Consider the following 22,988-nt stretch of genomic DNA (forward strand, 5'->3'; position numbering starts at 1 on the left):
AACACACACATTCACACACGAGACTATAAGTCTATCCCTATATAAATGCAAGAAAAAAATTGTAATATTTAAAAGAAAACATTCTGTTGTGTGAAGTGAGACATAATCATGAAAAATGATTTTAATATCCTATCAGTTTAAAACCTTCACTCTTACAGTATATTACTAGACTTTTTATTGTTTTATACATTGCTTTACATTATTAACTTCCAAATAGTTTTTACATGCTTTAGGGACTCACATTCCCTGGTCAGTTGAAGCAAATAATGGTAAAAAAGGCACAATTGCACTTGCCCACAGTGAGCAATACTATTAAAACAAAACAAGGTATTGTTGTAGTTTGTGCCACTGCAGATGAAAATACTGTCCCCTATTGAGAAAATAACAATCTCCTTTAAAGCCTATTATATAGTAAACAGGCTGGCGCAATCTGGTTGATGTAATTTTCAGAAACTCCAAATAATCATTTAATGTGATAAATTACAATTTACAACTCTGATATTATTTGAATGGCTCAGATGCTCTCATCAAAACAACACACACGATGAAACGGATAGCTTTTTACAATAGAAATAAAATAATTTCGGGTCGCACCCGTGTGTCACTGTACACCTCTTTATACAGGTCAGAAATGAGAACTTTCTTATAAGTGTAGTCAGAGAAGTCGAGGAGATGGAAAGCTCTGTGGCTTGAGGGAAGCCCAACAGCGTAGTGGTGTCATACCATGTCTTCCAATTCCCGACTGTGACTTGAAAAATAACCCCCGAAAAGTCTCAGAGGTTTTCCTCATGGCTTCAGTGTCTGGGATGCTTAATCCAGTTTCGTATGATCCACTTCTGACCTGAGCATCTCTGCACCACTAGACGAAGGCCAAAGTTGGCATCTTTAGACATTTCCACTTCTAAGCAACGACCTGTGTCCCTGCTGATGATTGGACCGTTCTGTAGGGGGGAAAAAGTCAAATCAGACACGGTGGACTAAAAAACGTTATTAACCAGATTGTCGGTACGTTTTATAGACAAGGTCATTGTGCAAAAAGCCAGCATAGTATATTTGTCAAATGGTATTTTCCATAGGCATTGTGACAACTCAGATATGTACACAACTACCTTTATTCTGTATTTAATGGTTTGTCAAATCGTTTTCTTCAGATATGTTGCGTAAGATCATAACAAATACATTTTACTCTCATGGTGACATTCATGGGAATTTATGAATTCATACATTTCTAGGACATGGGAGCCAAATCATGTCAAGATTTGTCAGCCGTGTACTGCTACCGGAATAGACCAAATGGCAACATGGCCTCTCGTTGTTTGTCACAGTGATGCAACCTGGTATTATTAGAGCTGCACACTACATTCATTCACAGTGCAGATACAGACCAACACTCATACTCACACCGAGGGGCATTTTGGAGAGCTCAGTCGTCCTACCATGCATGTTTTTTGGAATGTGGGAGGAAACCGCAGTACCCGGAGAAACCCCACACATGTACGGGGAGAACATGCAAACGCTCCACAAGAAGGCCGGAGCCGGAATCAAACCCTGAACTTCAGGAGTGTGAGGTGAAGGTGCTAACCAGTGCTTCACTGTGCCGCCTGCACAATGTAATATCTCCAAAAAGTATAGTCATTGAGATAACAGCCTGCGCAATATGCTCTCAATATGTCACCTGTGAGTGCTGAATCCTGATGCACAATGAACAAGCGGAATATGATGATAAGTGAAATCTCTCTCCGATCAGACCCAAATGGAACGATGAAATGGAATTGGTAAAATAACTGCTGAGAGCGCAGGGTCATCAACATCGGGACATATTTTAGTAGCTTTTTGTGGCATCCCAGCAAATAAAATAGGCACCACAGAAAATAATGAGCCTACTCCATGGCCTTATGATTTGGAATATTTGAGCTTTGTGAAAGGCTATTCAATCAGCTTGAGATTGTATGCATGTTTTTAATGAGCCACCTTTGGTCCAATTATATACGCTGAACCAGAAACTAATGTGGTTCAAAATAGACCAAAGGCTTTTGCATTAACACAGTTTAAGGGAGGCTTGTTTACAATTTGGTGTAGTTTTTCCATGTTCACTGTGGGGAAGTGTACTTCCTGGAAGTAAGACCAATAAAAAAAAATACCGTGATTGTGGTTAGGAATTTGTTGGAAACACTATAAATGATGAATACATTATTTACAATTGTTTTGACCTTATTTGCTGATAAAACTGATAAAACATAGAAGTGTTGTCTCCTCCTTCTTGTCTTAGACTTTTTCAGATATCACCAGAACTCCATCCACTAATCACTAATGGCATTACTTTCTTTGTTTTTTACCTGTGTGAAATCCCAAAGCCGCTGGGAAATCCTGGCAACGGCTTCACATTTTTTCAAACTTGCAATGCGTCCTCTGCCGTCATCAACAAGACATTTTGTGTCAGGCAGGAAGGTGGTCGACCCCAGGGGTCCGAGCTGTAGAACGCCATCAGTTGAGTAGCGAGCAAGCTGGAACCAAAAGATAAGTGTGTTTCAGTGCAAAGTTTGAGGATGGTTAGGTCTGTCACTGCTGTGACAAAACACATTTGCGAGTATTGAGACATTTTTCTTGGATAAGATAAAGTGAGAAAAACATGAATAGACAGTAAGAAATTAAAGCAGCCGCTGGTGTTCTCAAACACCAGTTCTGTTTATGATGCATTGGTGGTCATAAAATATGTGCTTATATTTTACATTCGAGAAGAATCCAAATAATTTACTTTACATTCTAATCAATGAATGCATGGAATGCATGTTGCTGCCCTATTCTCTGAGCTACGTACTGACCATGATCTCCAAATACACGAATTTTACTCTACGTTAACTTGCGGCGAGGAGCAATTACCCTTTACTGTTGTTGATGTGGTGAAATAATTGCGTGGGTATAAAGAACACCATACATTTGTTCTGAGGAATCTATAAGTCTGTATTTTGCAACACCAGTACGGAATTGTAGAGCACTGTGGCTGTGTTGCTGATTCTTGCATCATCAGTTGATCTGATCAAAAGTGCCATTCAAGTGAGGACCAACACCCCTCGGTGTTTTACAATAGTCAGAGACCGTTGGTTTCACTACTATTATATGGAGTATAGTTGAAGGAGCTCAGATAAATGCAAGATAGGATGATATACGGTACCACATGTTGGCGACATCACTGGAAAAAAAACATGATCCCTCAGTGTTTCATACATCCTATAAAAGGGTCATTGATAATGTGGTGTTCGTATCATACAAGGAAACAGTAGACATTGTGTTTATTATTTAGTGGTGTGAGCCCTCGTGAAAAATGATATGGCAACAACACAAAGGCAAGCGAGCTCCCTCTCAAACGATAAAATATCAGTTATTGCAACTGTATTACAGGATTCACCTCGTTAATATTTGGAGTCTACTCGGAGAAGGTAGAGATGCAGCAGTGTGTGTAGGTGTTGCAGTATGCGAGGACGACATATTTACTGGCATTCAAACCAATCAAATGTTCTCCCCGAAGGGTCAAATGGGACAGCTAGGGCATTTGTAAAGAACAACTTTAACGTCACTCCAGATTCATTGGAGGTAGTTATGGGCTATATACAAGGATGATGATGACTCAATAATCTAGGGGCACATAATGCTGTGAGCCTGTGTCAATTTGTCTGTGGGGGGTAGTCTCAAGGTCTGTCTTACAGATAGCTACAAATTCCTGATGGGATAGTAAATTGTTAGTGCCGTGGCCGGGTGTATAAATAATGCCATATAATTCCCTTAATACAGCTTTACATTTCAGTTCGGCAGCCTTTTATACACCACTGCACTCAACACAAGACAATAACAAATAATTAAAGCGTGCCAATTAACCTGTGTCTCTGCAATGTGCGATGCTTCATTGCCTTTCTGAGATCAGAAAAGGTTTCGAGCTGTTTGGGGGTCAACTTAATCCGTTTCTTAATTAGCTCATTAAAAGCACAGCAGTGTTGTTGATGTAAGGTAGTGTTGGTACATTATAATCTCCAGAATTGTACATTTTTGGTCTCTTGATGCTTGTGATGTTTGATGCCGTTTGTGAATATGTTCACAGAACCGAGTATTGCAAACATGAGCTAAAAGCGTGGACCTGCATTTGGTGTGTCCATGTGGAACTTTAAAATGAAATCACTGGAAGAGCCAAAAAAAAAAGTGCATTTCTGAGTGACTGTTGCTCTTGGCAAAACAAGGCAGGTTTTTGAGAAACATGCACAACTATGTTTCACGGCATCTCACGCTTATGACAACGCTTCCAATGGGAAGAGGCACCCAAGAAAAAGAAAATGCTTGAAAGGGATAATGAAAATTTATGTAGAGCAATTATTGTTTCACGACTAAAGGCAGTAAAGCTCAGAGAAATACAATGGAGAACTAAAAAAAACCAGATCACTGTGCTCCTCAAAATTGAATTGTCCCCCACTGCTCATTGTTGTAATCTAATTACACTAAGGCAAGGTATCCCTCTCTACTTGATTATTTCCCCGGGGTTTTTGGGGGGATTGAGACATGAATAACATTTACATGGTTTGCAGGCCTTTGTCTTTTATTTCCTTGCACCAAAGGCAGAAACACATCCAGCATGCAAGTTATAGCTGCATTTCACAAAATGTTTTTGTTTCAATAAAGCATGCATGTTCTTTTTCTACACAATACTACTTTATATTCATGATTCTATTAGTTACATGGAAGTATTATCTCAAATCTTAGAAAGCGTCATTACCTCAAACAAGCATTTTCAGTCTATATTTGTGAAAATATGAAAAAAATATATATATACACAATATATATATGCACACGTCCATAACATTAGAATTTCTCCAAAATGAAGCATTTTCAATGCAGAATTTCTGGCATTATTTTGGAGTGGGTCGCTGCAAAGTTTTGCACACTAATGAAACTGGAATATCTACGACTTATTGTGCACTACCCCTGCATGCCAACCTCAGGCATTGGTATATAAAATTGTGTTTCGGTGTTGAGTCTGGCAGTTGAATGAGACTCTATTCAATGATCCAGAACTGTAGAAAAGCCCCATGCATATGCAATTGCTTGACCATTGAAATGCATTTGAAATGCAAAATGTGTCTACGCAAAATAGCTGAGCGAATGAAATTATCATTTAAAAATAAATGAAGAACTTTGAGATTTCAGAAAATGGATGGATGGATGGATGGATAATCATTCTGTGAGTTTAAAGGGGATCTGAGACATGCAATGACTAACTTAAAAAGACTCTGGTCTTTTAGGGTGAACAAAGTGACCTAAAATGTCATCACAAAGACATGTAGAGCAATACCAAAAAAGTTGCTCTTTAACTGCCACAACAAGCTACTGTCAGGAAGTAACTCAAATCTAATTATTTCTGTGAATATTTGTTGCGTGTTTCGGTATGTTCGTGTATTGTTGCGAGTCAAAAAATACAAATACAAATAAATGGACCGTTAAAACAATTCAATAGCGTTTCTATTCACTGAACACCAGTCATTGGAGTGCCAACATTGACGGAAGACTTAGGAAGAAACAATTTTAATGCAACTGTTTCTATCTTGCTATTGACATGACAAAACATTGGAAATAAATACAGAATTCCTCGATGTGGTGCTGACCTGTGAGGACATGCCATGGCAAGGATAGAGGATTGCTTTGTCATCGTCTTCAGAGCCTTGGTCCAGACAGTAGCCACTTGCTTTGCTGTTCCTTACCTGAGAGAGACAATATGAAGTAAAATAGCTCATTCATTTGAAAGTTTAGCATTAAAAACAAATAGCGTTAAAACCAAATACTACTATCTAAGTAATCCATTTTAGAAAGCTTGTTAGAAAAATATCAGCACATTAATAGCCTTCTGACGTTCTTTAATGTAAACAATTGAGTGAGTTTTCACAGTTTTAACAATTTGAACAAGAATTAGGAATCCAAAAGAATTCACCTTTTTACACAAAATTTAGCTCATTCACTGGGTTTCTCTGGCTTCTTTCAGAATGGATGGTGCATTCTACTCAGACACAAAATCTATATTTTCTGTCCAGGAATACAAGTAGCCTAAATGATCCTGATTCGACATCGTAATAATATGCTTTTTTTTTTTTTTTTAACAGTTCCATACATTACAATAAATCAATACTTCAATTTATATTTCCAGTTAGAGTATGTCTAGAAATGATTATTTGTGAATATTATTGTGGGGGCAAAAGTAGTGGAGCAGATGAATCAAAAAAGTGAACAAGTCCAAATATATATTTGCAAACAATTAGCTAATAGCTGCATCAAGCACGCAAATTTGTGCTACTTCGATGATTCTCCAGAACCTTTTTCAGTTGTTTCTTTCAGTTTGCTTATTAGTAGGTAAACAAGGGTTAAGGGCTGTAGTCCTTAATGTGCAAGCAGAAATTCAATCTGAGGTAGGAACCAGGCTCAGGTAGGAAATGAGCTGTCACACACTCTAACTAACCCCCCCCCCCCCCCCCCCCACCAGACCACATCCCATTTTCAGGCTACCATAAAATACACGCACCTACAACATCCTGCAAACATCCTGTACTTCTGCCTTGCTCCCTGTTTCCGTGTCCTAGACCTGTCCTAGACCTCAACCTAAATCTGTATTCCCGACAGAGAGTACGCTACACCAGGGCTTATCTGTGTAGCCCCCGATGAAGCCCCTCCATTTTTTTCATTTGATAGTTTATAAATTATTGTCACTGCATCCCAATCCATGCATCGCTAAATTCCCCGTACATGTCTGATTAAAATACTCATATACTGTGAAAAATAAATCAAATCAATTGCCTCTGATTATAAAGCAATCATTTTTCTTTGCATGTCCTGCCTATTAAATCCTTTGTGCATCTTTTATCCCCAAGCAATATCTCATTCTTTGTCAGGTCATGATGGGAAATTATCATGCAGTGACCACTCCCCATCTCTGCCTGTTAGCCACGGTCCCAGATGGTGCCGTGCATCAAGCATGAGCTTTTGTTCCGTGTGCTTTGAATGAATATGGCTTCATTTCCTGGTTGTGACACGTTTATCACACGGTGTAGTCGAAAAAGTTCCGGCTCAATGGTTTGGTGAGCATCGCAGAACACTGCACTGACAGATGAGACTCAATTCTATTGCGGCAGCTTTGTGACAACACGAGATTGTGAACATATGTGAAATACAGACAGATATGCGGTTGTTTTTCTGGATTGTAATATGCACCGCTCTTAATACACGCCACACAATTGTGTACTGTGGGTTTGTATCCTGCTTTGTAATACGAATTTGATTCAAATTAATTGTGGGGAAAAAAATACATATAATCCTATACAGGCACTAGTGCCTGTACAAGCTATAATTCATGTACTGACTTTGTCTTCTGTATGTAATTTTTAATGAGAGGGGAGAGCCTGGAGCTGTCAGAATGTGTTTAACACCTTTCAAATACCAAGATATTAATTATCTCCATGGAGGTTTGCTATGGACAAACATTTATCAGTAATAAGCATCCCACACAGTTTTCACTGACTAATTTTCTGTTGTATGAGGTAAAATTAAAGGTCTTTGTGTCTAACACTGCTGTTAGAATTACAAATGATGAAACAGCGGCATTGTTTAATTAGCTGTCTTTAAGAATCTTTCTCACCTCGCCATATGTGATGGTGTTGTTGTAGATCCGCATCTCAGGGTAGACGTGTTCAAGGTACCAGCGAAAACTTCGACATTGCAGCCTTTTCCTCAAGGCCAAACGCTCAGAGACGTCTCCAAAATCAACCCCTGGGTTCTGTCAACACATGTACATAAACAAGGGTGACATTCTTTTCTTTTGTTGGACAGATGCTTGTTTGCGTCATGACTTTTGTCAAAGTGGTCTTGAGCAAGGTACAACCATATACTAGGCTCCAAAAACTCAGCTCAGAGTCATGGCATGACCCGTAACTTGACATCACATCTTGAACACTTTTGGTGGGGTTCTTTATATGGTTTTGAAAGATAACTAAAACCACTGTACATGCTCGAGTTGTGCAGAATATGAACTAGCCACAGTATATCTATGCTATCTGCTTAGGTTTGTTGAGTAATATAGCATATGTCACAGAATACAAAATCCATAGCAACTGCAATTATACAGTATCACTTTCTTGGAGCCATGCAGCGACAATAACAAATGCATTCCATTTCAGGAAAGCCACAGTTGTGATTCATAAAGCCCCCCTACAACTCCACAGTTGTGCTTGCAGCGGGCGACTTAGTCGATAACCGCGATGTAAGATTGTGTGAAGAGGAAGGAAAGATGGGATAATCATAGTACTCAGTCTTTGTAGTGTACACTATGGAACAATGAGTAATAATGTTTCATGCCACTGTGTTTGTCATGCCACTGCACAAGGGAAGTGGCGTCTTTACGTATTGGGCCTTTCTTTGTCTTGCTTAGCTACTATTAGTCTGTTACGAATGACTGTTCTGGCCAGTGCTCAGAGGTATTTGCTTATGTCCTTCATTGACTATCATCCCTTTGTGCAAGGCTAAATGGCACCAATTAGCATTCAATATGAACCTTTTTTAATAATGATAGTAGCAGTTTGTTTTTGCACAGGCAATCTCAAAAGACTATTGAAAGCAATTAAGCTAAATGATGTGTTTGAAAATAGAATGATTAGACACGAGCTTCCTCTGATTTGTCTGTTTGGAGGGAGAATCTTTGCCTGCCTTCACTCTGGCACCCATGTGAAGGTCACGTTGAATGAATACAGAACTTTAAAGTCGTGCTAACTTGCTGGCAGGAACCACCTCTGCATGTCCGCATGTGCAAGTACAGCAAAAGGTAAATGGAGACAGTAAAGCTTACATTCATGGGAATGTTCCAAGCCATGTAGACGTGAGATTTGTATTCGTCCATCCACACTTCAGCTGCTCGCAGCGCATTGCGTTTGGCATAGTAATCAATGTCGTTGTTATAGGGTTTTTTGCTGCGCTCGATGTGGGCCACTCTTGCACACGGCAGGACTTCCATACTGCCACCGCATTGCCACACCTAGACAACAACAACAAATGTGTTTCCTGTAAATGGTGTAATGCATGTGAAAAATCATCAACATATTATTAACTGACTGAGAAAATAGTACTGTGCTGAGGTACAACTGGTCAGCTCTGAATGTCAGCAAATATGGCTCCACATGGGCCGATGCCCTTCCTGCTGTCCCTGCACAACCACAAAGCTTAGTCCACTCCCATGCCATATCAGTGCTAAGAAAGTAAAATGAGTGAAAGTGAAACTTTTTGATTCCAATGACGTCAAACTCTTCTGTCATTTGATAGATGGTAACATTTTTACTTCACGCAGAACTGAGTCAACAATTACTCTCAGGGCTTTCTTATTATGCAAGAAAATTCCTATTCTCCTGCGAACTAGAATTCCCTAATATCAGAATACGACGTGCTTGGCACAGGAGCTGATAAAGTGAATAAATCCTGGCAATAATATGTCATCCTGGAAAGTACCCGCCACACAGAGAGGACTGATGGATAGGAAAATGAAGGATGTTGTGACACCCAGATCAACACACACAAGGTGAGAACACCGAGGTGGGCGGCCATCAGGGTAAACAACAATCATCTCTTAGGAGTGCAGCACAAGATAAGAATTGTAAAAGGACGAAAGCAAATTAATGAACCAGATGGAAATCCGCCACGCTGTGGGAGAGTTTCTTGGTTGTCCTCATTACAATCCACTCACACTGTGCTGTCAGAATGTGAAACATGTTTTATGTTATGTTTGCACTGTACGTGAAATGAACTGTGGCATCACGTGCCTTGTGCGAGTTTGATTGCGGGTGTCCATTCGCATCACTTGCACCACATCTACCAGAGAAGATGTGGGTTTTTTTTTTTAATTAAAATTGGAAATAAGAGATAAGACACCTCCTCTGTTTTATCAGCAGATATAAGCAACATATAGTACGCCTGTTGCCTGTGCCCAGTTGACCATCTTAAGCCTAAATGTGTCACAAATGTGATTTTAGGAGCCTGAGTGCACATTCATGCCTTATGGTTTATTCATACTCTGAACCTCTTTCTAGTCATTAGTTGACATGTGACACTGAATTTGGATAGTTTTCAGTGATGGTGTATTAACCTGACTTCTATGCAGGTCAAGGACATGCAACAACTATAACAAATGCACCAACACAAGTATGAGCAGAACCAATTATGGCATGTTCTTTGCACTATGACAATTTTTTTTTGCAGCATGATAAGAAGTGTAGTGTTAATAGGCTTGTACCTACTGCAGATGTGCACATGCGCTTGTGTGTGTGTGCGTATTTGAGTGTGTGTCTTTGCGCTGTCTATGCGCAACTGTTAATGATTGAAAAAAAAAGTGTGATTGTGGTTTTAAGCATTTTACCTGCCATCGGGAAAAAGAAACCAATATTTCTATGATGCATTTCCAGAAATCATAAAAATAATAGCTAAACAGCCTTGTGAAACAACTAGTGATTTCCTTTGCTAAAAATTACTCTTCATGAAATGTGGTTGGATTGTGGCAATACTGATTAATACTGAAAAAAAATAGTATTTCATTTCTTTTGAATACGCATGATAGATTTGATTGTGCACAAATTAACCACATTGACATGACCTGCCATAAATCCGATCATCCGGTCTCATTAGGGTCATGGATGAGCGGGATCCTATAATGGCTATTTTTGGGCAAGAAGCGAGCACATCCTGGTCTGGTTGGCAGCCAAGTTAGTGAATTCATTACCTTTGGTCAGCTTTTTAGTTGGACATTTTGTACTGTAGAATAGGTGATTGTTAGAGCCAAAGAGTTAACAATATGTCACATTGAAATATGCGATGGTTTGCTTCTGGTTCTGGTGAGAAGCGGTAATAAAACCCTGAAAGTCAAAGTAGCATATCATTTGATCTGAAGGGCTATTAAATGAACCAAATATTGCATAGCATTACATAATACAACAATAATTGTGTTAACACAGTGCCCTGATGGATAATATATTATTTGCTTGCCACCAGAGCCGGAAGGTAATAAAGTCGTCTTTCAAAAGTGAAAAGAACTCATATTCAAATGGTTGCAAGAAGTTTAACTTGATATTTATTCACTGATATGGTCAACAGGTTCACCATACACGTTTCAAATGTTTGGTTTAACGTTTCCGCCAAAATCTGTTCTGGTTACTAAAATGATGAGTAAACATTGTTCCTCACGCTTTGATTTCAGGTATAGTTTTTGCGTGCAAATCACACTGGAACGAAATGTGTTTACTGCGCATAACAAATTCTGCATTGAAGAATAATACCATCATGACAGCACCTCAAATGGCTCAATGGGACAAGGTACACTTAATTGTAATTTATTCATCCAAAGTCAACCTGTTAAACGTGGTAAAAGACGATTATCAATGTTGAAATGACCTTCTATGGTGTCTGAGGAAAAACAGGTGGCTACCTCGAACTATTGGTTGTATACATTTCAACACTGCTCATTAGCGACACCTACTAAGTGACTACATTAGTTCAGTCCCAGACAGTTAGAATAGCCTAGAAATTTTTAAATGAAGCAGGTTTCACACTACAGAAGTGACAATCTTTGGGAATTTCTGCTTCCAACGAAACCAAAAAGAGCTAACTGTCTGTATATGATATATGTGATACTGCAATATTTGCAGGATTTATATAATCCTATAGTGACATCACCTGCACAGAACTACACAAAATTATCACTGGAAAAAAACGTGTACAATATACGATGAACGAAATACAATATACAATAAAATATTCCGCGGGCGGTAGAAAAAAAAATCTCTCTTTTTTTAGAGCTTCTTTTTTTTTTTTTGACAAATTGCTGAAAATCCAGAGATGGTGAAAACAGGAAAAGTCCTCTGCCGGGGATGTGTGAAACCTTTAATTGGTCTGAATTTTAGAAAGATGAAAAAGATATATTTTCCTGCCTCTTCTGACATCCCACACACAGGTTGTCCTTTGGACTGCATCTTTGAAGTCCATTCTGTTTTGACCCCTCATAAAATCCCAAACTGTGTCATTAAAACTAAGCGCCTAACACATGGGATTTTTATGTAGTGTAATGTAATTGCTGATTTAATTTAATCATCACTGCACTTGTGGTTGGTTGATTGAATCGAGGCTGTTTGATTGATCAGCTCTTGGGGCTACAGAATGCAGAAGCTATAAAAAGCAGAAACGCCATTAAAAGCAGTAAACACATTTCCACCTGGTCCATTTGTAGGACAGGAAATAGGAGGGCAGCACTGACCCACAGTTACAACCTAACTTCTAATATGTGTTTGAATGTATTGCCAACAATCTAGTCTCTTCATTTCTTGGCATTTCTTTTGGCTGAATTGTGTCCAGTACAGTCGACCCACACATACTTGTGGATTTGAACATTCGTAGATTGCAATAATAAATAACCCCCTTGGTACGATCAATCCTTTTTGATTCTGATATTGCCTTAAGAAATGCAGTAGCTCATTTCTAATCCAGATCATCGACGAGGCATGTTGATGGTTAATATGCTAAATCTTTTCACAGCGGTCCTGTACTTGCTGGAAGATAGTAATTGCATTCAGTTGCTGCCCTTGTCTTTCATATGATTGTTAATTTGCTGCAGGAGCAAAATCAGTGTCTACAAGTACCCTTCACATACCCTCTGCCTGCTGAGGTCATTGTACATTTTCAGCCACAGTCAAAGACATCTGACAGTGGTAATTATATGATCTAATCAAGCGATGCTTGGAGGGAGTACATTGAGTAATAAGAGACAGTATGGGGTGGATCGCTATAGCTGGGCTTCCTAAAAGTGACTCTATTGATGGTGATGATAATGCCTGCAGAGAGGACGTCTACTTGCACAGCACATTTAAGTGGGGGTATCTTGGCAGGGTTATAATGAATATTATATTAGTAAAAGGCGAGCTGACAAGGTCTCTCTAATTACTGCTGACCTGGGAGCTTTATCAGTGACAGTGATATATGGGAACATCAAAATATTTCTCTCAAACTACATCGTCAGTGATCTTAACCTGTAAATAAGAGATACTAGATAAATAAAAGACAAACAGATCATTCAAGATGTAAGTACTGAATATCCAGAGACTGGATCCGCAAGCAAGTTGTCCAGTTCCAGTTTTATTGTTCCATGGAAAAGAAAATATTTGGGTTATTAAGACCAAATGATACAACGACTTTAGACTTTGAGACTGAGAACAGTCAAAGCAGAGTATTATAACTTTCATCATTCCCTTCAGGATATCAACTCCCTTAATCCATACATTTTCAACACTGTATGAGTTTCCTATTATAGAATAAAACAATTTGCGAATATTTACACTGAACCTTTTACGTTCAAGTTGGGAATTTATTTTTTAATATTTAATAACTTTTTATCTGTTTTGAAGAGAATTTGTTTTGTTATTTTGAAGTGTCCATTTCCTCATTAATGTCAAAAAAAATATTCATTATATAAATAAGCTTTTCTCTGATTGGGTCTCAGTTCACCTTAATTTATGAAAAACCAGAATGTTGGCACATCCGATATGTAGGTATCTTGTGGCTCTTCATTGTGTTTGCTCTTTTGTAATTCAGCAGCCCGTTGGCAGAAATTAAGGCTGGCGAAAATGCATTCTGAGGCATTCACAGAGGGATAACCCAGAGGATAAATTTTCCACCTTCATGTAGTAATACCCAACAACTTTGCAGTTGCTCACCTAGCCCCTTTTATTGTTTGTTTTTGAATTCAGGCTTGGGATCAGCAGCGGCTGGTTATAGGGCACTTGTTGCGAATCGAACCTTCCCTATCTGCATGAGTCAATTGTATGTACCATTACACAACCAACACTTTACATAAAATAATCCAGAAACATATCTCTGTACAATAATAGCTCAATATACAAATAGACCAGTTCGGTAGGACAGACACATTCCAAAAATCAAACTTAGCATTGTTGTTGACTGTCATAATCTCTGCACCACTTTTTGTTACGTTTTCATACGACAATTATATTCTGTCTGTCTATCTAATTAGGTGCCCGATGATTGTTGGAATTAAGCCGGTCATTAAATACTGAAGAAACACTATCAAGTGATTCTAGCATGGGCAGCTTTTACAGCTTTATTACTGGCATTACCTTTCTGATACAAATGTGAGCTCACACATACAATAACGAACATTGGTGTAACTAAAACTGAGTCCATTAAGCTTGAGAAGATTGATCTGCCCTCTAAATAATGCAGGATTTGAAAAAGACAAAGGCTGGATCAATCTCTAATGCTACCGCCCCCACATCAGTGGAGGGCAGATGGTTCAACCAATGTTGCTGCTCAAACTGCATGGTGAGAAAAAGAATCAATTGAGGATCATGAATAAGATACTTGAAAGACGATCTGAGACCTCAACTGGGTATAATTAAGGCCTCTGTCCACATAAAGCTTAAAATAATAAAACCATTAACTGGTCTTTCATTCTCAATGTCTTGAGACCATATTCAATAAGAGACTTGACAATTGGGGGGACAGTATTGCTTGCTCATACAATTACAGGATAAATGCATGGCATGCATTCAATTGTTGGTCTCAGAGTTGGTTGCTTCTTGATGAAATGTAATTGACAAATTTGTTCACAGTCAAAGATTTGTTATCATCTTTTTTTAATTTACCCCTTGGTGGAAGTGACTCACATATGGTCAGTGCCCGCTATCATTTGCTTCTTGATGTGTTCAGGCATGCTGGTGATTTAGAAGCTGCCAGAGTGGGTGGTGTCCACAGATGGCCGGGGTTTATTGCCACCTCAGAGCGACACTCTTGTCCTTCAGAAGGTCGCTGCTCTTGCTGCAGGAAGCTACAAATGGTACGAGTTCAAGGCCAGAGCTACTGTATATAGTCAGCAGTTCTGACTGAGCACGACTAAAACATTGAATTTCATTATTCAAACATGAATAAACCTTATATTGTTCTTTAAAAGATAAATCTTACAACACAAATTATCTATCTATCCAATGCCCATGTATGTATGCATCTATCTATCTATCTATCTATCTATCTATCTATCTATCTATCTATCTATCTATCTATCTATCTATCTATCTATCTATCTATCTATCTATCTATCTATCTATCTATCTATCTATCTATCTATCTATCTACTCACAAAGAGGACAGTGCTGTCTCTCTTAGCCTTTTATTTTTAAAGGACAAGCAACAAAACTGCATCTCACAATGAATTACGAATACCTTGTAACATTGATGTATAGACCCTGTCTTTCATCACCTCCCCTGTCATCACAGTGTTTGTGCAGACTTGGTTATTGTGAGCTACTCTGGCTAATTGCTTAACTTGTTGTTGTCAATCAAACCTACCCCAAATGGCACCTCTTCTCAGTTGTCACCGCAATGACTTTCCGGAGACATCCTGGTTCTTGAGGCAAAGCCATGTTTATTCTATGAGCTGCCATTTGAACGGCTGAATCAAATTGTTGCCTGTAGCGGTATTCAAGCGTGCACATGTGCCTATATACAGTACATGCATAATTTCAGGAATGGATGTTTCATTTTCTCACAGGACACACAAGAGGAAAAGGTAATTGCATTTGGTTGGCTACATCAATCAAAACTGGCCAACAAATGTGCAAATTCATAGTTGTTTGTGTTTGGAAAAAAAAAAAAACTGTAGCATATCAGACTGTTCAATAAGATTAGTCTAACTTAATTTAGCAGGTGTAGCTGAATTGATTGCCCTTCTAATTTATATGCATAGTTAGTCAGGTACATAAAAGTGTCTCTACTGAATGAGAAATATGGTCACTGTAAGGGTTGCTGGTGGTTAGCAAATCATGCATCACATTGAGTTATAACTGTGATAATAGCACACTACCAATTAAACATGTGAAGCTGGTAGATTATGCTGTCGGTTGTTGATGGTATTGATGTAAAGGAACCTCCACTCTATTTGGAATAGTGATGAGCTCTGTAATAGTAATCAGCCACCATAAACATCACTGGGTTCACTGAAGCTGACTAAAGAGAGGAGTAATCAGCAAAGCATACACCAGCTCTTTTTTTTTTCCCAAAGACGACTGGTGCATAAGAGGACATGTGGATGACACCTTAAGATCTGGATGCAAGGGATGTAAAAGGTAAGAGTATTATCTCTTCCATATGACACGCTTAGGTGAGCATTAAGAACCATAGTGGCTTGAGAGAATTTTTATGATTTTAATCATCAGACCAGCGAAAGAATTCTTCAAGTCCTTAAATTCAACTCAAAGCAGCAGCAAAAGAGCCTTTGGGGTGGCTGTAAATTTGCATAAAATTTATTTCCCATGTGCACTTCAAGTTCAGAAATTTTAACTCTACATATTTTAATCATGGTCTCTGTTGATGCCTTTGGGGTTTTCTATCGTATGCCGTAGCCCACAGCTGATAAGCCTGGGAAATTGCTTTAGAAAGTTGAGGTAAATATGTAGATTTTATAGCCATAATTAATTATATAAATATACAATGTAAACTATTAGATTTGTAATCAAGGATTAAAAGAAACATTTTTTTATCTTAGATTCTGTCATGTCAAAATCTGCCTCATATATTCTTTTTATTTATGTATTTAGGTTTGTTCAACGTCCTTGCTACAGTTTTTGATTTATTAAAATCATTTTATATGATGATGATTATTGTTGTGATCATGAAAACATTTGAGAAAACAGATAAATTTGTAACCTAATGTTGCTAAATTTCTGTTGAAGTTTATCTGGTTACTTTTCTACGTCTCTACACTGCAGAGGTGCTTTTCTGATTTGATGTGTTGATATTCTTGTAACGACCCCAATTTCCATCCACTTAGGACATTGAGTAAGAAATTAAAAGCAGAGTAGAATTATTTTTAAATTATTTTCAACTGATTTTCAGTTGAATACACAACAAAGAAAACACATGTATTGCTTTTCGCAAATATTCACAAATTTTGAATTCAATGCCTGCAGCACATCCCAGGAGCATGTTTCCTCTTCACTCGAGTGTTTGGGAAATTAGGACGCTAATTGCTGAAGCTCTTTTCCATTCCTGCTTGATGTCCCTGAAAAAGGCATTGCTTGGATGGCAACATTTTTTGCCATAAAACCTGTAACTACCTTTAAGCATCGGTGCAATTGTAAGCTGAGAAATGTTGTTCTTAAATGGTTGGACTATTTGCTCAAACATTTGTACACAAAGTGGCTAACCATGCTCGATCATTGCTTGTGAACAACTGAACATGTCCATATATTCACATATATAAAAAGGATTCAAATTCAATGTGCACATCCCAGCTTTACTGGTGAATGTATGCAGGTCTGCCCTCACTCTCCACTTTTATTCAAAATTAAACAATCACTACCTCGCAATCTATCTTTTTCTTTTAGACTTTGTATTCATTTCAAATGATTGTCTTATTTTTCTTCAAAACCTCCTCCACAATTGAATTAATTAACAGTCAGTTTTGGTGCGAATCGGACATTACCCTCATGCCAAGCTCGATATTTTCTCCTCCATAGACCTCCATGCCAGGATCTAGCAGTCCGATCTCTCCAAAGTATTCACGATTTACCACAAAAGAGCAGCCAATCATTGCTGGGGTTCTGAAAGACAGAGACAATATAATTATACTAAAATGATCAGACAGGGTGTCCTACTTTCCGATGCACTTCCCTTCAAAAGAACTGGAACAGCGATGTTGATTTTTTTGGGGCTTTTACAGTCATCTTTAAAATAGATAACCATTTAATTTGAATCAAACAGTTTGCAATTACAGCATGTGACTAATAGGTGTGTTTCCTTACCCAGAGGCACCCTTTGCAATACATTATTCAATCAATAAATACCACTAAATATGCACGATCAGTTTCAGTTCAAAAGAGAGCTGACTGGAGGGTAAAACAAGCAATTGTGAAGTTATACAACTTGAAGTAAGATTGAACAGGGGTTACCAACCTTTTGAATATGAGAGCTACTTCTTGAGTTCTGATCAATGCGATTAGGTTTTCTACACAATTCCGAAATAACAGATGTGCCTAAATTACCTTGAATAGTGCCATTATACTGCAAGTTATTATTAATAAATGATATTCATGTATGTCACAACACAGATTGTGAATTATTTCTCAAATTAAGTAAAAAATTATATCAATATGCAACTATGAAACATTGTAAAACATATGTATATATATTTATAGTTTTAAATGTACTAGCACAACCTGACCAACCATGTTCAGCATGTATAGCAAATGTTGGCGAGTATTCTTCGCAAAAGTGGGGTAACCCACTCAGCAACAGTCCCTAGGCGAATTTTATACCACTATTATCTGCCAGCTCCCATCTTAAGTGCTTTGGGACAAAGACCCATAAAAAACACTCTTTTCATACAAGATACTCAACAGTTATGAATTTTTTTTTCTCCAAAGAGGGCTTGCTATAGTCTTCTTTCTGGAAAGATGGTCTGAGTAGGTTCATCGTATTCTAAGTGCACACACGCATGCACGCACTCACACATGCACGCACGCACGCACGCACACATTTAAAGGACTATGATGGTGCATTTCTGCTCAGTGCAAGACTTCAAATATTATCAATAGACCACCTCTGTATACGTGGAAAAGAGTTGAGAACCCTTCAACCTTCCTGTGCTGCATCTAAATCGAGTTGTGACACACAGCTACTCATTCACTGTTTATAGGTCAAAGTACAAATGTACTCAAATAGCCAAAAAGGTGTCTTTTACTTCTTCTTTTACTTTTATTTCTTCAACAGTTGGCTGCAGTTTGAAATACCCATATAAGCCATCAAATTTTTGGTCCATCCAATAACAATTTATGTTTAGTTTATTTAATTATTTATTTGATACTTTTTTCAATTATTTATTTAATTTCTACAAATGATAGTCACAGCACAGCTCATCTCATTGGCTGTCTGTCGCTCGCACAGTTCTCTTCAGCTCGATAGAGTGACTATGGATTCGAGAACTTTTGGGACAGCTCTTGGAGGGGCTGTGCTTGTTAAAGGGATGCGTGTGTCAGCTAGACGAGAAGAATTTGATGTGATGGGCACACTTGATAGCATATTTAGGTTGCAGCCAATTTATTAGCCACATGTATTACCCATCACCCCTACATGACCTGCTGATACCAAAGAGCCTGTTAAGATGGATAACAGATTCACTATTGTAGCGAGTCCAACCTCAGCTCAGTCTTCACTCATGATATTAACCTGAACATTTTTAACCACAGTAATGTGATTACCTGAGCACCCAATATTGGAGTGAAACTTGGAGAGCTGACGAACAACAGAGTTGGACACCAAGGACAAGGTTAAAACACTTGCTACTCTGGTATAGTTACACAAATTGGCTCTAACGAAATGAGAAAGAGAAAATTAGTGGTTTCGAAGAGCAACACAGCAATACCTTGTGCTCTATGGGTCCTTTCAAATAAACAAGGGCAAATACCATGTTTCAATATATCCCCATTTTTGTTTTTATTGAAAACCACTTATTTTTTTTTTAGCAAGGTGTGAGCTCCTTAACATTGTGCACTGTGCAGGCCCCTTCAAGAAAGAAGTTTATTGATATTATTCACTTGAATGGACCCGGCAACATGCGTACTGTTAGAAAAATTGTATATATATGTTATCATGCGTTCTCTAATGAGTACTTATTCACAATGTTACTGTTCAGTATGCTTGCTGCTTTGCCTTGCTTATTCTTATCTTGTACAACAGAACAGAAGGATTACGGCTGGGTCAGGGGCGAGATGACGGTTGTGTCAAACAAGATGCTGCTGACAGCTCAGCGTCCACCAGAACAGATCATGAAAACAACACGTCAAACGATGCGTCATGAACCTTCTGATCTTCCTTAAAGAACGTCACTTTCTCTTTTTATCTCTCGGAATATCACTTAAACTGTTTTGCTGATATAGCCATATCTCCACGCAACACTTTGTGCGTTACTTTTTGTTTCTTTTCTTACGAGACGAAGCCACAATCTCTTCCCCCCCCCCTTAAGGGCTAATCGTCTCACACTGTGGGTAGGGCATTTCCAAATAAAAAGAGCGAGGAGTGTAAAACAGATTTTTAGTGTAGTCGGACTGCTGTAAGTCTGGGTGCACTCCTCGCGAGAAAAGACTCAACATTCTGCCTCACTGGTTTTGTCTGCTGATCCTTTTTACTGATTTTGAACCTGACACGTACGTCTCGCACAAACCTTTACCACAGGCTTAACTTCTTTCATTCACTGGCACTGGAAACTATAAATCTGATTTAGCATTCTAGTAAAACGCAATATATGTCCAGTATATATTGTATTTTTTTACTTGCCCCATCGCTTAAAGAAATGCTGCATCTGTTAGCCAATCAGTTGACAACAATGGCCCTCCTTGGCCTGTGGTCCATAACCATTTTGGAGAAGGCTATGAGAAACGGCTTGATTGTAACCGTATGGCTTTGAAAAAGTGCAACATAAAAGCAACCTCACTGGGTGGAACAAGGCTAATCTGAACCGGCGCAGTGGAAAAATGGCCATATGAAATACTTATTAAAAGAAATTATGCTTTGGACCATGAATAATGACGTTTTAATGTCTTTTTTTCCAGTAATTAAAGTGCTTTTAACTTACATATAGTAGTGTATCTATTGAACTTAATATATATATATATATATATATATATATATATATATATATATATATATATATATATAATACTGCAATGTCTCTCAAGAATATGACAGCTGACTTTAGTTGTTTGTCTCACATTTTATTATTACGAACGCAGCTAGTGAACCGTAACCGATGCCCAAACAGTGCAACAACATTTACACAGAGTGCACAGATGAAAAGTCTTTAACGTCTGTTCTCCAACTGTTCCGATGCTCTCTCTCCCATCCTATGATCACATGATGCATTCTAAAAAATTCAGAAATAATTTTGCTCAACAAAAACAACAAATGTTACCAACAACATCACACGTAAGCCAATTTATTAGAATACTGTGGATTTGCATTTATTCACGTACAGAAAGAAAGTAAATTTCTGGCTGTCTGTTCACATATATACATTGTGAACATCTGCCTGTTAATTGATATACAAAAATAATTCAGACCCTCACAATAATCCATGATTAATTGAAGGAAATAAATTAAGAGGTCTGAACCTCTGGGACCTTCTAGTCTGCTCCAGTCATGGTAGTGGCTAAATGTCTTACACATAATCAACAGAATAAGTGCAAGCATGCAGCTTTTGTACTTTTGTGTGACCACTTTCTGTCTGTGGTGTTACTAACAGCCAGAAATGACACTGAGAATGAGCTTTTACTAGCCATCCAGCTTCGTTTTTTTTGATGGGAAGAACCTTACAGAATAAGAGGGTGAATGATTTCCAATAAGAATCCACAGAGCTTTACCCTCGGGGCAATCTGTCCTTAAGCAGCAAACAATTGAGAAACATGGACCACCTTTGTCACGCCCACAGCTTGTGTCTTATATGACTCGGGTACAAATATTGAAGTAAAACAATATTGTAATAACATCCCCAGATGTCCCCACCGTGGGCCAACTGTGCCTCCAAGATTCTTCTGCCTCCCCACTTGAGGATCTCGAAAAATAAACAATTTTGCTATTTAACTTTTATTTTATTTTACAATAGTAGCATTTTTTTGTGTTGTGAAAGTTTATAGTTGTGAGGAATGTTTATCACTAATAGTTTGAAATGATAAATAAGCAAGGGTGTGATTTTGTTTGATTGATTGCCAGTCTTATCTGCAACAGCCGATCTCTGCCTCTCTGAAAATATACGCGCAGGATTGTAGTTATGCGCCGAATACCCCGATGGCATGCATGAGTTTTACACAGTTTTCAAAGTGAATCTATGATTTTGGTTTGTATAGCATTTTGTAATGTGATGCAATGTAACATGTCTGTCACAGGAGCCATTACATTTCCCATTTGGGTCACCTCCAGGATTAGTTTATTTAGGAACACTTGTTGAATTTGGGGCACTTGTGAGGCTCATATTTATAATTAATTTATTAGGTAATTGATTGTCAGCTTCCATTACAAATGTAATTACTCAATATATTGATTTAATCTGCTCTAGGTTTGACTCTTTCATTACTTAGGTTTCTTAAGTTAACAGGTTCACTTGTTTTCCTTTTTTTTGCATTTCTGTTGTGTTATCTTACAGATTGAACACTTTGATTAATTAACTGCAGTATTTTCTTCCTCAGACATATTTTACTGAGTGAAGTGTGCTTTAGTAACGTGCAATTCATCGGAACTATTTGTTCAACAGCTTACCCTAAAAAGATTAACATTAATATTGTATGAACTTCAACACGGTTGAAGTAACACTGATTGCTGTTAAATAGTTAATTTGTGGAAATAATAGCAACAATATAAAGAGAATGATGATCTGCTTCATACAGAAAGATGCTCACAAATAACTGTATTTGCATTATTAACAGTGCCACTGTTTAATAACAGAACTTAGATACTTGTATAATGTATCTGAAAAACAGCATGTTCCATTTGTTTACATGCCTATTAATGATTGAAAACCTCCAGCATCTCCGGGTTCGAGGATGCATACACCTCTGCTGAGGCTCCATGTGGTTAATGGTTCTGTCATGCTGCCATGGAAACCAAGTCATGCCATATTGTTATGGAAGGGAGTTGGATGCATGTCTATAAATCACAAGGTTGACCTAGATATTTTCATACTCTTCATAAGAATTAAATGAAGATTACAACACTTTAAACAAGAATGGATGTACTATATATGAAAAATCAATGATGAGGCCACCGTTTTCATTCTTCTTTAACACTCCCTTGAGGTTTTATTGTCACATTTACCTTTGATCGTGACACAATTATGGTGGTAATGCTTTTTTAGAAAGTGAATATTTTTAAAAAGTGAA

General features: G+C 38.0%; 1 protein-coding gene across 2 annotated transcripts in view; it reads right to left on the bottom strand.

The window, feature by feature from the left end:
- Positions 1 to 157: 157 nt before the first annotated feature.
- galnt9 (polypeptide N-acetylgalactosaminyltransferase 9) overlaps positions 158 to 22,988 on the bottom strand; it is a 51,640-nt gene continuing 28,809 nt past the window's right edge. For both annotated transcript variants that reach the window (XM_088376667.1, XM_088376668.1), the window contains 6 exons: positions 17,546 to 17,663; positions 8,867 to 9,052; positions 7,664 to 7,801; positions 5,646 to 5,741; positions 2,337 to 2,504; positions 158 to 941 (listed from right to left, as the gene is read on the bottom strand). In XM_088376667.1, coding sequence (XP_088232793.1) covers positions 795 to 941; positions 2,337 to 2,504; positions 5,646 to 5,741; positions 7,664 to 7,801; positions 8,867 to 9,052; positions 17,546 to 17,663 — 853 coding nt within the window. In that variant the 3' untranslated portion in view covers positions 158 to 794. The remainder of the gene's footprint in view (positions 942 to 2,336; positions 2,505 to 5,645; positions 5,742 to 7,663; positions 7,802 to 8,866; positions 9,053 to 17,545; positions 17,664 to 22,988) is intronic.

Source organism: Syngnathus floridae, chromosome 5 (genome assembly GCF_059516105.1).
Source record: "Syngnathus floridae isolate MCC-2025c chromosome 5, RoL_Sflo_1.0, whole genome shotgun sequence".
In the NCBI taxonomy this organism is placed as follows: Eukaryota; Metazoa; Chordata; class Actinopteri; order Syngnathiformes; family Syngnathidae; genus Syngnathus; species Syngnathus floridae.